This window comes from Mercenaria mercenaria, chromosome 17, assembly GCF_021730395.1.
Source record: "Mercenaria mercenaria strain notata chromosome 17, MADL_Memer_1, whole genome shotgun sequence".
Classification (NCBI taxonomy): Eukaryota; Metazoa; Mollusca; class Bivalvia; order Venerida; family Veneridae; genus Mercenaria; species Mercenaria mercenaria.
The window spans coordinates 39,923,891-39,940,028 of NC_069377.1; the positions used below are offsets into that span (position 1 = coordinate 39,923,891).

The 16,138-nt window shown below is 34.0% G+C and overlaps 1 protein-coding gene across 1 annotated transcript; it reads right to left on the bottom strand.

The window, feature by feature from the left end:
• Positions 1–4,642: 4,642 nt before the first annotated feature.
• Positions 4,643–15,295, bottom strand: LOC123536449 (uncharacterized). The gene is made up of 5 exons (XM_045319643.2): positions 15,175–15,295; positions 14,108–14,316; positions 10,441–10,602; positions 9,640–9,810; positions 4,643–9,093 (listed from the first exon to the last, which is right to left on the bottom strand). Exons 2-5 carry the CDS (start codon positions 14,298–14,300, stop codon positions 8,891–8,893), a joined length of 729 nt encoding a protein of 242 aa, XP_045175578.1. The 5' UTR covers positions 14,301–14,316; positions 15,175–15,295; the 3' UTR covers positions 4,643–8,890.
• Positions 15,296–16,138: the final 843 nt, after the last annotated feature.

The window sequence follows — 16,138 nt, forward strand, 5'->3', positions numbered from 1 at the left end:
GTAATTCAATATTATGAATGGCATTGTACTTTTTATGACTTTTATATTTGTATGTATGTAAATATTTGTACAATGATGAGACTCAAATAAACAAACAAATATATAAATAAATATATTTCGTCCAGACAGGCTGCAATTAGAGGATAATTGACGGATATGTATAATATATAATCATTAATTTTCAAAGAAAAGAATTATTTTGAATGACCTTCGCATGTAATAACAAAGTCGAGTTTGACCTAAAACTCCCTGCCCCTGGCTGTCGTATGTTTGTAAGGATTTTCCAGTTTATTCATTTACAAATAGTTACTGGTTTAGATTTTCTAGAGGAATGACCCACTTTATAGAGCTTTTGGCGGACGGACCAATTTAAATCTAAGTTTTAGCTTCGGTTAATTACTCATGGTTCTTTTTTTAACAGTTTCCTTAATACAATATAACAATGTGTATGGTATATGTTTGTTTGATCCGATTCATAAACGTCTAAATCTCTATTTAAAAAAGCTGAGAAAAGATTCAGAAAATGCAAACTTATCAAAATGGTTTATGCAGTAAAATTTAAATAGGTTTAAATAAAAAACATTGCTATGCTCGAAAATCGCCCGCATTATTCTTTTCTGCGTCATATAACTTTTTACAAACCATCCAAGAAAAATGAAAATATCGTTAAAGCCTCAATTAATAGACGCTAAAAGAAATAGTCTCATGATACAGTCGCTGTGTTCATATTTTAGGTTACTTCTTGGATGTACCAGGTAAGTCAGTTAGATCTTGTGGCAACTGTTTCAAAGATCAACCTTGACATTTACGAGGAACATGGTGAATGGGAAATTTCTGAGACATCTGCGAAAACTAGTACGAGGTAAGAAGCATGCTGTCACATTCGTAATGATATATTTACATTCAATATATGTTACGGTTGAGCATCAATGTCAGATGTGGATTTGTCACTAACTCGAAATTTTGACTTAGTATCTCAAAATTTCGAGTTAAATTTTTACTTCCGTAAGTTGAAATTTCGTGCTGATAAATAAAACGCATCTGACACTAATCTCCATCCGTTATGTGGTATGTGTAGACAGAAAAAAATAGGTCATTTTTTCATAAACAACATAATGCAATAATATCAAAGGTGGGAGCGGCTCCGTGACCGAGTGGTTAAGATCGCTGACTTCGAATCACTTGCCACTCACCGATGTGAGTTCGAGACTCACTTGGGGCGTTGAATTCTTCATACGAGGAACATCCAGCTGGCTTACGGAAGGTCGGTGGTTCTACCCAGGTGCCCGCCTGTGATGAAATAATGCACGGAGGGACACCTGGGGTTTTACTCCACCATCAAAGCTGGAAAGTTGCCATATGACCTATTATTGTGTCGGTGCGACGCTAATCCTAAAATAATAATAGAGGACATCTCATTGATATCATTCGGCCTCATTTTGTATTTCAGAATTTGTCAGTTCACTTGCTGACGCAATAAGCCAATTGAATTTTTTATTGGAATTTTTCATATGACTTACGGTGTAGGGTCACTGCAGTGCGTCTATTGTTGAGATTCTTACAAAGGTGAAAAAGTATACAATTTCTAAAGAAATCTAAAAACGTGAACTAGAAGCTACTTGTGCCCCCTGGAGTAGTGCTTTAATTTCGTATGTAAAGGTCGATAGATTACACTTAACAAGTCTTGTTTATCGTGGGGATACTACATCCCACACCTGGAATTTATATAACAACTATTTCCTGTCGAGCCCATGCCAGGAGCCAATGCCAGGAGTGGTCATCTACACAGTTTAATCAAAGCATGCCCCTTCGATTAAAATTGGTCCCGCACTTTTTTACATAGAGTAGTATAGGAACAACTTTAAAAATTCTTTAGACTATAACCTCAAACCCGGCCTGCGGTCATTTATGCAAGAAAAGCTTAAAATATCTCTCTTCTCTTTCGAAGCTGCAAAACCCAGAGCTTAGATATCTGGAATCGTCTAGTGGTCCTGTACCAAGTTCATACAAATTATGCCCTGGGTAGACATGGGCCACACACAATGGAGAAATTTATTTCACAATGTGTTCTATAAGAAAAACTTCCGAAAATTCTTGTTAAAACCTCAAGGCATAGAGGTTAGATATTTTGCATGTAGCAATGTGTAGACGTCCTCTACCAAGTTTGTTGAAAGCATATACACAGTTGAGTCAGGTGAGCGATATAGTGTCATCGTGGTCCTATCAATTAAGGCATAGTTTTTGTATTTAACATAAATAATTTGTGACTTGAAGACTATTTTTGTTTTATACCAAGTCTGTTTTAATCCGGTCCCCTGGCTAAACATTGGTCCTACCCTGAGATTCTGTAGATTCTGCTATAAACTCATTCCTGTTACTGACAATTCAATTTTTTCATAGGGTCCCTTTCAATGTATAAAAGCAGACACTTTTCTTCATTTTTACAGAATATTAAATGGCTTTCCTACGGCAGCAATTCAGTTCACGGTTCACCTTACGAGAAAATATTCCTACTATCTGTTAAACATGCTGCTTCCGGTGATCGTTCTTGCTGTCATGGCGCCATTTGTATTCATCTTGCCAGTGGAGAGCGGAGAGAAAATCGGTTATGCTCTTACAATTCTTTTGTCGTTGTCAGTTGTCATGACAATCGTGTCTGACAACATACCGCCAACATCGACCAATACATGCGTCCTCAGTAAGATTTAAAGTATATTCATTGTATAATAATGAACATTCAAATGTATAATATAACTCTATTTTTTTGAGTTTTTATCGAATAAAATAATATCTGATTCTTTTTGTGGTTTGATACAAATTCTTATGTACATAACCATCGTTTCGCAGCGTGGTTAAGTCGTTGAAGTGGAAACACTTGCCCCTGATTTGGATGTAGAATTCGTTTATGCGAGAAAACTGGACTAGGTTGTTGGTCCACCTAGGACCCCTCCCTGATTTTAATAGCTTCATTTACTTTTAAATTTTGAAACTTGATTTATAACATAAACTGTGTCATTATCAATAAAAAACCAATTCAAATATGTTGTTGTTGCAGGTGTTTATCTTTTGATGACATTCATTATCTGTTCTTTGGAAACCTTGGTAACGGTTATAGCATGCAGGATACACGAACTTCACAATAAAACATATGTGATGGGTAAGAGGTGTCAGAAACTTGCAAGGATCCTGGCTAAAATTACGAGATACAGGTTTATAGATTCTTATAAACTGTCTCATATGTATATTTCAAACACTTTTGGTTAAGATATTCTATAAGACGATGTTTCCCTCAAAAGGGAGATATCAGTATAATAATAAAGCATTTGCAAAAACATTAAAGGACTCAACGGTCGAAAACATAGCCTGTTTCATTTTTTTTCTAATATTTTAAATAGCTAAACGTGATTTTCTTAGATACAGTAAAATGATTATTTCAATTTTTGGAAACTGTGATATGAATGTGTTGGCATGCAAACTAAAACAACTTTTAAAGATTAAGACATTTATGTCACAGTAAACTACAGATTTGTCCCACTGGAATCGAGACTATTTCAACATAATCTGTTAGTGAAAAGAACTGTACTGTGTTTTTTTGAAGTCGTCTCGAGTGTGCCTCATTCGCTGCAGTCAATGTGAAATGAATTGAAAATATTTATCAGCCTAGCATATAATAAATGAGAATTATAATTGCAGAAACTTAGTTTATTCTGGTTTATAAGGTTTAACTTCATTAAGTCAAATCTTACAAAAGAAACAACAGTTACTGTGAAATTTGTCTTGGGTTTCAGACGAAGGCCTAAATCTGGCGACACAACTGCATTCAAAGAAGACCATGGCCCAAAAGTAATACCAGCTGAATTGTCAGAAAAGACTGAGTTATCGAAACAACTAGGGCGAAATAAAAACGCTTGGACTGATAATGAAAACGAGGAAACTCCAACTGAAGAGGAAACTAAAATGGAACACACTTATGAAGATATGGTGAACATGTATGAAGCCTTCAATTTCGTTCTATTTACTGTGTTGACTTCGCTCATAACATTAATTTTTATGGTTGTCCTGCAGACAAACGCAGGGGAATCAAACTAAAAGATGACATATTTTATTATAAACCTGTAACTGTTCTATAAATACGGCTTGTATTTCACAAATAAATAGGAACTCAGAAATCAAAACCTGTATTGCACCGTGTGGAACTCTTGTTAGATTAATATTTTGTCTGTGCTACGACTGCTTTCATTACTACTCATAACCCAGTAAAGGAAAAATGAAACTGTTTTTATATATGGCTAAAACTAATACAAAAATAGATGAAGGAATAAGATAATGGAAACATTATAAGTATAACTTAATCTGGGGTGTATTTGTCTCTCGTTGATTTAATAAGGCCTGATTGCCTCGTTTGACTCGTGCCTAAGAAAAATCCACCTACTTTTAAGTTGCTCTGTAGCAACATGGTTATAACGCCCAAAGGAAAAACTTTTTTTAAGTTCCTCAAGCCTAGGGAAATGTCAGAGAATTTAGGGAACCTTGAAAATGTAAAACATCACATGAACACTTTATAACATTGATTGATAACACAAAGTCTTAAGAACTGGGACCAGATTGGACGGGGCAAAGAGTTTGAGAATGAATCAGGAACTAGTATCTATTACTAATTTATTGCATTTTCGAATACATCTATTTACAAGAGTAACTATTGTCACATAAATATATGAATTACATTGTATTATATTGGTAATTTCTAATATCCATGTTTAACATTGTGTAATGTAGTATCTAATTATAATCAAAATTTAAAAAAGACCGCCTGGAGACATGTAGAATATCTGGGGCTAGCAAAATAAAAAAAAGAAAGTCATGTAAAAACCCATCACTCATTTGATAGATCAAGCAATAGATAAATTGTGTCATGTTTATGTTAAACTCATAAAAGGCTACTTTGTAATCTTTCTTTTATCATAAGTTCCACATATATGCCTGTTTTATAAATTAAAATTTTGGTATTATGTCAAACAAGATCAGATGAAGGAAAATATTTTCCAGTCCATTATTGATTAGATATAGTGCTAGTGCCTGTGTTGATATTTTAAAAGAAAGATATTTTAAAGGCACTGACCTCCAGATTTGGATAAGAATAATCTTTCTTTCAAATTGAAGTTTGGTCATATTATGAACCCCGGACCGCCGCGGCAAAAAAGACATTTTCTCGTCGTCGTAACCAATAGCGCTAAAGCGGAAGTAGTGAATTATGAATTCAAAATATAAATATTTATAATCGAGACAGTTTACCTGGAGTAAAAGCGTTACACACGCTTTTCTATTTTCATCGTAAAAAGTAGTAAAAACAGCAAATGCTCATGTGTTTCAGTGACATATAGTGTGTCAGTAATTAAGTTTTAAAGCCTTCTTAAGAAATTTAGCATTTTCCAGATATTAAGAAAAAACTATATTTTTTGTTGTTGTCGAACAATCTGGAGGCCAGTCCCTTTGAACTATGTAGATAATGTACGATTATCTTTTCTCTGTTTGACAAAATATAACGGATATCTTTTAAACTGTTTGCATAATGTGACTTCATCTTTTTCTCTCTTTGATATATGAAATTTTTACGATAACCCTAGAATGCTATTACTTATCAGTTTCTTTATGATCTGATCATAATGGATATCTGATTTTTGCACCATTTTTTCGATAGTGCGCGTTCGCGCCCATATCTTATTACAAGCATTTTAATGCTGTATTTAAATCTTTGATAAGCAATAACAATCTAGTTTTAAGGGTATGCATAATAACAATTGTGACTGTTATTCATACAGTATTTAGATGTCTATAAGTAGTTATCAAAAGTCTCTTGTAGGCAATGCACTTTTGTTATATGTAAATTTGAAGTATAACATGTTTTAATATGAGAATATGTTTTATTCCATGTATATTGTACATTGATGAGACTATAATAAAATAAATATATAGAGAGCTACATGTTATACATCATTATAAAGGTCACCCGGGGTTGTGGTATTATATCTGTTAAACTTTAAGATATCTGTAATAATGCAAAATTATAATTTTTTCATGTTTAAAATTCTGGCCAACGAAATTTTAATGGTAAAACTTATTTTTTTTCTAAATTTCACAAATTTGTTTTACAGGAAGTATTGCTTTTATGCTTACTAATATTGTTAGTATCTTAAAGTTTATAACAAATAAAAGCAAAACTGGAATTTTGAAATATTTTGTTGTCGAAAACGGCTGAAATTTACAATGGAATATACCCTTCCAAAATCGTTTTCCATGATAAATTCAAAACATACCAAAGACATCTTTGAAATGTTTAATGTTTCTAATACCTAGGAGTATTTTAGAATGATATAACATGTATAAAGGTAGACCAAACAGTATGAAGTGATGTTTTGTACATTATCATGTCACCTTTCGGGGCAAATGATTTGCGCGGGTAGTTCTGTCTGTGCTTTAAATAATGCCGTGTTCCACCACTATGTTGGAAGAAGTTAAACAAAACATGTTTCGACAATTGTATAGAAATAACCTCAATATACATAATGACTTTTTACGCAAGCCAAGTAATAGTGTCGCGGATATATATATTGTGTTGTATTGTGTAGTGATATATTGTATCGTAGGTATTGAAATTTGAGAAAATAAACTGAAACGTACTCATTTGGGCATTTACATAACAGCTTATGCCTTCATATTGAATAAAGACTTACGGTTACAGTTATGAGTTGTATAGATTTTTGTTTCCTATGTACTTACTTCTTCATTTTCGCATGAAATAAACAACAAATATATTTTCTTGTAAAGAAAGGAGTAAATTTTATTATTCTAAATAAATCCTTTTTGAAAGACATTTGTATGGTCCTTTTATGACGTGACGAAAAAGTTTGCTTTTAGTTGATCCCCAATGCAGTTTAAATGCCTATACTGTACTGAAAACAGCCTTGCAAATACTGTTTTAGTCTTCTTTCGTTCGTAATACTTCCAAGTCGTCGTAACCAAGATTCAGGACAAATCATGAATTAGTAGTTTCTTGCCTCAAAACACTCGCTATTTAGTATGAGAAAGCTATTCAACTGTCCCACAACGGTCAGTGACTATATCGGATTCCGTACAGTCCAAATGTTTCAGTTATTACTCAGAACAATCAGCATGGAATGCATTTGAATACGAATTCTGAAACAATATTGACTAAAAGACACCAGAAGAATAGAATACCGTGCTTTGGAATACATGTATTTTTGACATGACATTGCAGCCTCGACGCCATGGCGAAAATTGAATGAACTTGGCTTGAGTTATGTGTTAGTGATATGGCAAGTAAATGTAATGACTGCTATTTGCTTTTTTTGTTTCGTGTAACTCAGCTTCAAAACTGACATGTAAGTGTTTGAATGTACTTTAATAGTCTCTTGTAATTCTTATAAGAATTGTTGTTTGCATGTTTTAACTGTATTGTGTGTTAAATCTGTTGATACTTTATGTTATGTGCATTGTACATGGGCGAGATTTAAGTAAGTAAAGTAATGAATGTCTTATTCTGTTGATATATTACTGTCATAAAAATGTTGTTTTTGCATTCTTAGAGACTAATAGGCGTTTGTCGAATATTCAACTTAATTTGAACGTAAATGGCGAATATCACACGGACCAAAATAATCTATCCAAATTTGACTTTTCAAGAAATTCCACAGTGCGGTTTTACTACTAAATACTAAGTGATTCTGCAGATGTTGTTACACTAATAAATAATGTACTATCGTAATTCTGGACTCTTCTCCTATTGTGTATATATTTATACTTTTGAATTCGATATGTAATTTTTTAAGATTGGGAGCGCATATTTGTGATATCCATTATCTTGGTAATATCCCCTTACTGAATACAACTAGATGCTACCCTACACTCGTTTTGTATCATACAATATGTTGATATTGAACTGTTACCAAATAAATTGTAATGCAAACAACCAAAGAACGAAATGAACAAAAATTAAAACAAATACAAGTGTACATGTACATGAAATATTACGAATACAAGCAAAGACTGACGAAGCATGTGCATATGTATATACGTTTCATATTGCTAAATAAACGAATTCCCTTTATTGTATTGAATACAGTCAGTTAGTATAACTTTAACGCGATTCTTTATGACGCCTTCCTCGATTTGTTTTTTGTAAGCTTGGTTCTAACATTGCCATGGCTTGTATAAAGAGGGTTGTTTTAGTTTAATCATATTATATGCATATATAAAAATTAACGTCACATACACACAGCAAGCATACATACATATATATATCCCAAAATACCACCAAGTGCTCAAAAAGTGCTTGCAGGGGTAACAGGAAAGTCGTGGTTTGGCATTTAAAATGGCCTGCATTAAAACCCAACTAATTCATTTGCCGCCATTGATAATACTTATTCGAGTGCGACATATACACAGATATGCTTCCGGACCCTTGCATTTAGATAATTCCTTAGACCAAATGAAGGTATTCCATACTATTTATCCAGTAAATTTGTTGTATTAAACTAAATTCTTCATTACTATGTACATGATATATATACCAGTAAAGTCGTTGAATTAAAACAACTAAAATAAATTTTACCATATCCTGTACATGTACTAGTAAAATCTCTGAATAAAGAAATTCTATCCTACTATGTTAGTATTAGAACACTCGCTAAGTCTTACTGCAATATATATTCTACATGTATATAAACGCATATAAGAACTGTTATAAGTGCAAAAAAAAAAAGAGAAAAAAAAAGATGTCTACGCAATGTACAAAGTGAAAAAATTAAATGTCCAATGTTAATTTCTGAATTATCATATCTTTGTTAAGTCATAATGAAAACTGAAGCCGTATTTAATTTTCTCTAAAATTATGAACGATGTGTGCGATACTGAATTTCCGCATTATGACCAGAAGACCTCCACTTTCCGGGTCATGAACTACAGCCCTTTGTTCAACTTGTGTCACGGCAACGTGCGGACCCCCACCATAAGGGGCCACTCCTCCACCTCCCTCATACGGGACCATACCCCCGGAAGTGCCTTGATTTGTTGGTACTGAAAATATAAATGTAGTATGAAAAACAAAACAGATCTGAAGGCAACGACAACAACAAAACTATGGTATTGAATTTCTGTTGGAACATCGACTACTGACCATGTGAATATGGTTGCTAACTTTAAATAGCTTTACCCCTATGCTTTGTGATGGAAGCCCAGCTTAAGAGTCAGCATTATTTCATGTGAGAAAACTAATTTTGGTTAGCGGAAGGTCAGTGGTTCAACCTGGTGCCCGCAATTGCCAGAAATATTCTCCGGAAAGCGCATTTGGTATCCCTTTTTTTTTGAAACTGGAAAATCGTCATATTACAATAATTGTTTGGGTGTAACAAAACAAAATATTTTCTGTGATGGAGGTAGTTAAAAGAATGCTACTTCCGCTTTGTTTCACAGAGTAAGTACATCAAGATGTAAAGAACTTCATGAACTTCATATCAATTATTTGGCCGAATTGTAATTTAATGATGACAATGTATATCAGATTACACATCTATCTGCTTAATAAAACGACACAGAAATCTTTTGATATTTAGTCACACCTACCGTCGTCGTCGTCATCCTCGTTCTTCAGTGCCTTGCAGAAGCAGTAGCAAAGACATATTGTCATAATAAGGATGAGACAGCCTGCCGTTAGACAGAGGTAGAACGACCAGCCGAGCTCAGACGTGGAGTAACTCCCAGCAATGATCATACAACCAATAAAGCTGAACAATCCTTAAAAAGAAAGATAATACGTAGTTTTACGCTTTGCAAGCAAATAGGAACGGGATTCTAGAATTGCTTCCGAAAAGTCTTATTTATGAACATCTATTAGTATAATGGAAAAGCACATGTCACTTTCAGTCATTTGTGATTCTAGATACATTCTAATAACTAAAGAATGGCAACCTTATTTAGGAAAATGGAGAGTGGAATTTATTAGCTATATTTACTGTTTATCTTCGTCCATGGGATCATATTCATGTAAAATCTCTAATTTTGTAACATTTACAAACGTAATGGGGTCAGCTGTTAAAATGTTAAGCTTTCACCTAAACAACATTTGAAAATCATTTATAGTTGTGCGAAAGGAAAAAAGTAGTTCTGGTAACATGCCATAAAATTTGGCTTATGTATAGATTTCTTTAATCACGGTATGTATGTTGTTATATTTCATGTGTTAGTTTGTCTTTAAGTATACATATTCCCTACTTAAATATTTTGCTAGTTTACAACAGATTCTGCACACTCTTTTGAAAATAAATGGAATAAGAAAGAAAAAAGATCGGCTTGAACAACATGATTTTGTCGAATTGCCCTTTATTTTATTGAAAAAGCATTTCAGCTCATAACACGATCGGTTACCTGCTACTGGAAAGAGCAGAAGACAGCACCCTCCAATTACACCGCACCATCCGGTGTCCTCTTCATCTTTGTTACAGCAGGTTTCATAACATGTTCCGAATATCGCTAGGAACATTACAGCAAACGCTGTTGCTTCGAGCCCGAGAACTCTCGCATCCAATTCTAAAGGTGGTGATAGGAAATCGAAAATATTAACCAGTAATGTGAAAAACCTGACATTAATAAATGGTGTTACTTATAATATATCGGTTAGAGTCTATCATTATGTTAGTTCAACGAACAATATATGATAATATGCTAAACTTTTAACTAACTTTAAACATCTGAAAACAAAAACATTGAATGAAAACAAAACAAAACACTGAGTTTCAAAGGCAATTTATTGCGTTAATAGGAATCGATCCTATCGATTTTCGTCGCAAAAATTGGGATCGATTCTTCTACGGTAACATGCGATATACCGAATGAGACATATACTATCGAATTAAAAAATGTGTATTTCCGGCACGTGCACAGAGGGTCTGACTTCGGATTTTTTGGAAGAATACGCTTTTTCCTTGTGCCTGATAAGCGTCAACATAACTTGTCCGAACCGCAAAATTTAGCACATCAGTACAAAATATGGATATTGTAAATAAAAGCACATAGTGAGCATAGTTCATATAAATAAATATACCTCTCTGGAGGGAGGGTGCGCCTACTCAAGAGGCGGAAATTACCTGTAATACAATACATTATGGGCAGAGTTGTTTTTATTCCAAAATCTACATTTAAATTGATAGGGAATCGATCCTACGCGTAGCGACGAAAATCGGGATCGATCCCTCTACGGTAACATGCGATATACTGAATGAGATATTTACTATTGAATTAAAAAAATATGTCCTTCCATGCTGTCATTAGACAGTTCTTTTCAAATGTTATGGGATGAGCTGAAGTCGGATCGGTTCCCGATTGAGGCAGTCCCTTATTTCATATTATTGTTTTTCGGCGAACGCCGTCTAAGAACGAATTCGTTACCTATGCCACGTGACTTCAGTTTGCAAATCAAACTACTTGATAACGCATTATAGATAATTTATCAAAATGGAAGATTTATGCAACACTCTACCTGATTGGACGAGAGTGTCAATTTCTTTCACTCTGTTGATTGTGCTAAGCTGAGTGAAATGTAGACAAAGCGTTTATCCTAAACGACGTTGTTCACAGTTTTAAAGCTAACTTTGGCTCAGTATATTTAGCAAGAATATTGATATATCTCAAAATGATAAGTAAGTTTAATAAATATGATAAAAACCTGTTCAAATACCAACATATATCAAATTAAAGAAAGAGCTGAATACGGTCTGCGTATCACATGAATAAGGGTGTGATAAGTGTCTTTTATGTAGAGAAGTGCTTTTTAAAAGATTTTCCGTGTTACAATTGTCGTCTGTATATGAAAAGGTTTATTGCTTTTGTGACTTATTCAAATTGCATATTAAAATGAGTACTTGTTTGCTTTGATATATTTGTTATAAATTATTTAACTGATTTATTATATATGAATATTTTTCTTTAGTATGGTATGCAAATATTGAACTCAGTTGAAATCTGTTTTATTATGTATATGCTATATAATGACTGAATCTCATTACACTGAAATGAAGGTACGCTGCATACAGTTTATCTATGTGATATGTCTACGGTCAAACTTTGCTTATGAAACAGAAATATTGAAATAATTACAATTGTATGTTTTGCTTGACCTTCACTTTTTTATAGGTGTGACGTCATAGTCCAAAGATTCATGAATAGCGGATATGCATTTGTTAAAGCGGGATCAGTTGGCCTATTTTAGAAATAAATAAAAAAAAAATAAATAAAAAAATGCTTTAATTGATTTTTTCTCATGTATTCTAATCAAACTTGATTTGTAGCATCTTTATTAGGCCCGCAGCCAACTTTGTTCAGCTGGGACATTTGACCCCTTTTAGGGGCTGCTAGAGCTAAAACTAGAAATGCCTTTATACAGCGTCTCATGAACAGCTTGGTGGATCTTTGTCATACTTGGTCTGGAGCATCATTATAAGGTCCTCTTCCAAATTTATTTATATAGGAACTTGGGCCCTATTAGGGACCACTATAGCTAAAAGTAGATATGCCTTTCTTCGCATTAACCACTAAAATGTAATGGATTTTTATCAAACTCGATGTGTAACAATATCGTAAGGTCTCCTGCTATTTTGTTACAAATGGGGATAGGGACCAATTTAGTTAAAAAAATATAAACACGTTTAATGACCTCTTCTCATGAACCGCTTCATGAATCTTCATCAAACTACTGCTGTAATTATTCGTCTAAGGATAAACGAAACAAAATTGCAACCCTACGAAACCTTTGCGAAAAATTAAAAGAGAACCATTTAAATTGTTAAAGTGCGGTGTTTAGTTTTGCAATTTGAAAAATGTTAGATGAAAGATAAATGTTAGATGAAAAATTCATAAACTTCTTTCCTTATTACAATTCGCCGACCATCATTTTTAAAGATATTTCTTGTTATCAATATATCTTTTTATTAGGTCTTATACTTCTGTAAGATAATTAGTTTCGATCTATAATGCTAGCATTGCAAATACATTTATTTCTTTAACCACAACTATTTTCAATGCATATTGAATGTAAATGTTTACCCAGCTTGGTTTTGACATAACCTTGAAAATTAGTTCAGATTATTCGGTTGAATTACATTTCCACTAATAAGAATCGAAACAAGCCACACAGAGAAGTATATCACGTTTTCGCTGCATGTTTTTTTTGCAATGTATATTTAAAGCGAGGCGTTATGTTTGAAATACTATTCAATTTCCATAAATTATGTTTTGTAAATGTTTTCTTTGAAATACACTTATTGGCATACGACTGCTTTAAAAAAAAAACAACAACAAAAAAGCATGTATCCAAAGAAGTTAAAGAGAGAATGAAATTTGAAAGTAATTCATAGCAAGCTTGATATTCAGTACCGGTTTTCATTTATTTAAGTATTTTATAGATTTGCATTAAATATTGGTCGATTTGACCCTAAATTATATTTATTTTTTTTCATATTTTAAGACTATATTCCTAGCCCCTTACAGATTTAAGCTCGATATGCTCATACAGCTATATTTTGTCCGCAAAGGAGAAGAATTCTATCAGACTTATCTTTCATTCTTATCCTTTTCTGTTTTGATTCCACCACAGTATGACATATATACCAATATATGTACTCAATTTTGGGAATGTTTAAACTAAACTTATTAGAAGAGTTGTCTCATTAGCCTAGACGTATAGCGTCCGCTTTGAGTGCAGGAAATACGGGGTTCGCGCAACGGCCGCGTCATACCAAAGACATTACAAATAGTATATGCTGCTCATTTGCCTGGCGCTAAACTGGCTTCAGTACTCTCATACATTCGTGGCGAAAGATTCCATCAGAAATGAAGTGTTGAGAGTAATTTATAAGTTGTAGAATTTGTTTCACAATCTATCTAAAATCTTAAGAGTAGCTTTATTAAAAGTGAAACTTTGCATAAAATTATTTCGCTATCCTGAAAATTGCATCAAAACAGATCAAATATGATTGCTACTGTTATTCGTGATGGCCAATGAAGGAAAAGAAGAAAGAAAAAGAAAAGGAATAAGTACCGTCTCCTCCGTTTGTGTTTTCACAGGTGTCATTTTTGTCCCCAGAACAGCAAGAATATATAAGACCAATGCTGTCACAGGTTGAGTTGGATACCCACTTTGGTGTAAAAAGTCCAATGGACTGGAAGACAAACGGCGGGAAAACAAAACAGCACAAAGCACATACCACGCCAACTAAATCACCGGAGCCCATCTCTTTGCACGTAAGACTATACAAATAATAGATATTAATTTCAAAAAGTTCGTTTGCATACAAATAATCCATACTTAGAACGAGAAAAGTAATGCATAGGTTTTAAGAATGTGTTGAACAATATTACATGGGTCATAGACGGGCTCAATCTACTTCCGTTGGTTGAAAAAATGGCGTGAGAGTTATCTTCTCATTTTTTTTTAATATCACTGCATTTTTTTAAAAAATGCATTTAAATCGAATGTTGTTGGTTATTTCGTTACTGTGTATGTAAAGAATTTCAAATAGGAAAAATAACATCAAATCACGGCGGCTAGTCAAAACGGTGGTTGTATTTCCAACCACAAGGTACCTGTGAATGAAAGTTGGTTGCTCTGTCACAGGATGAGAAAAATGTGCAGCCAGACCGGGACTCGAATCCGGGGTCTCGGAATATCGTTCCGATGCTCTACCGACTAAGATACCCGGCTGCCTACATATGTTCTCCTCTTTTTATTACAAGTTTATACCGTGACAGCTATGAAATATTTGTTTTATCTAATAACACGTTTGCTGTTTCTGTAAGAATATATGAGCCGCAGCGTGAGAAAACCAACATAGTGGCTTTGCGACCAGCATGGATCTAGACCAGCCTGCACATCCGCGCAGTCTGGTCAGGATCCATACTGTTCGCTTTCAAAGCCTATTGCAATCAGAGAAACCGTTAGCGAACAGCATGGATCCTGACCAGACTGCTGATCGCAAAGCCACTATGTTGGTTTTCTCATGGTGTGGCGCAATTATAAGATCTAAAACACTACCAGTATCAATTATCTTGTAAAGAAAAAGAATAATACGCTTTTTAAAAAAATCTGTAAGCAAAAATATGTATTACCTGTCTTTAACCACCTGTAGACTGTCGCCACAAAATTATAAATATGCAACGAAACCAATAAAGGAAGTTGTTTAAGTTTGGTTTTCTAGGAATTGTGTTTGTTTATTTATTTGCTGAAATCAGTAAATCATTTTAGGAATGCACAAAAGTGGTATTAATCAATAAAAGGCTACACAAGTGTATTTAGTAGTACAATGAGTGTTGGTTTCACCATCGTCAAAGGTCACTTATACTGGATAGATATAGTTTGTTGGGTTTAATGTCACACCGACACCATTATAGGTCATATGGAGACTTTTCAACTTTTCATAGTGGAGGAAGACCCCAGGTGCCCCTCCGTGCATTATTTCCTCACGGGCGGACACCTGGGTAGAGCCATCGACCTTTCGTAAGCCAGCTGGATGGCTTCCTCACAATGAAGATTTCTACGCCCCGAGTGAGGCTCGAACCCACATCGGTGAGGGGCAAGTGATATGAAGCCAGCGACCTTAACCACTCTGCCACGGATCTATCGGATAAATATATATATAGAAGATATATCTTTTGTTTAAAGACATGATCAAAGTACCGTTCACTAGATGCATGCCGATGATGACATGAACAAGTATAAGGAGAAAGGAGAACCATTTCGGAAAGCTCAGTCCTCATTAAAAAATGCAAAAGATCTGTTCATTTTGGTGTCCAATTAACATAAGTAAAAACTTTTTTTCTCTATTTTTCAATGCGATATTATAAAATATATGTGAGACACGACGGGCGAATGTGTAAAATATCGAAACTTATTTTTTCTCATTTTCCAAATATTAATTTCATTGTACACCTTAACGACAGACATTTGGAGGGTAAGGACCCTACCCTTCTCAACCCCTGCCGACGGTTAGTCAATTATTTTAGCATTAAAACACGTATTGAGAAAAGGTGACGATCATATATAAGGCTTTTCTTACAATTTCTGCATGTTTTA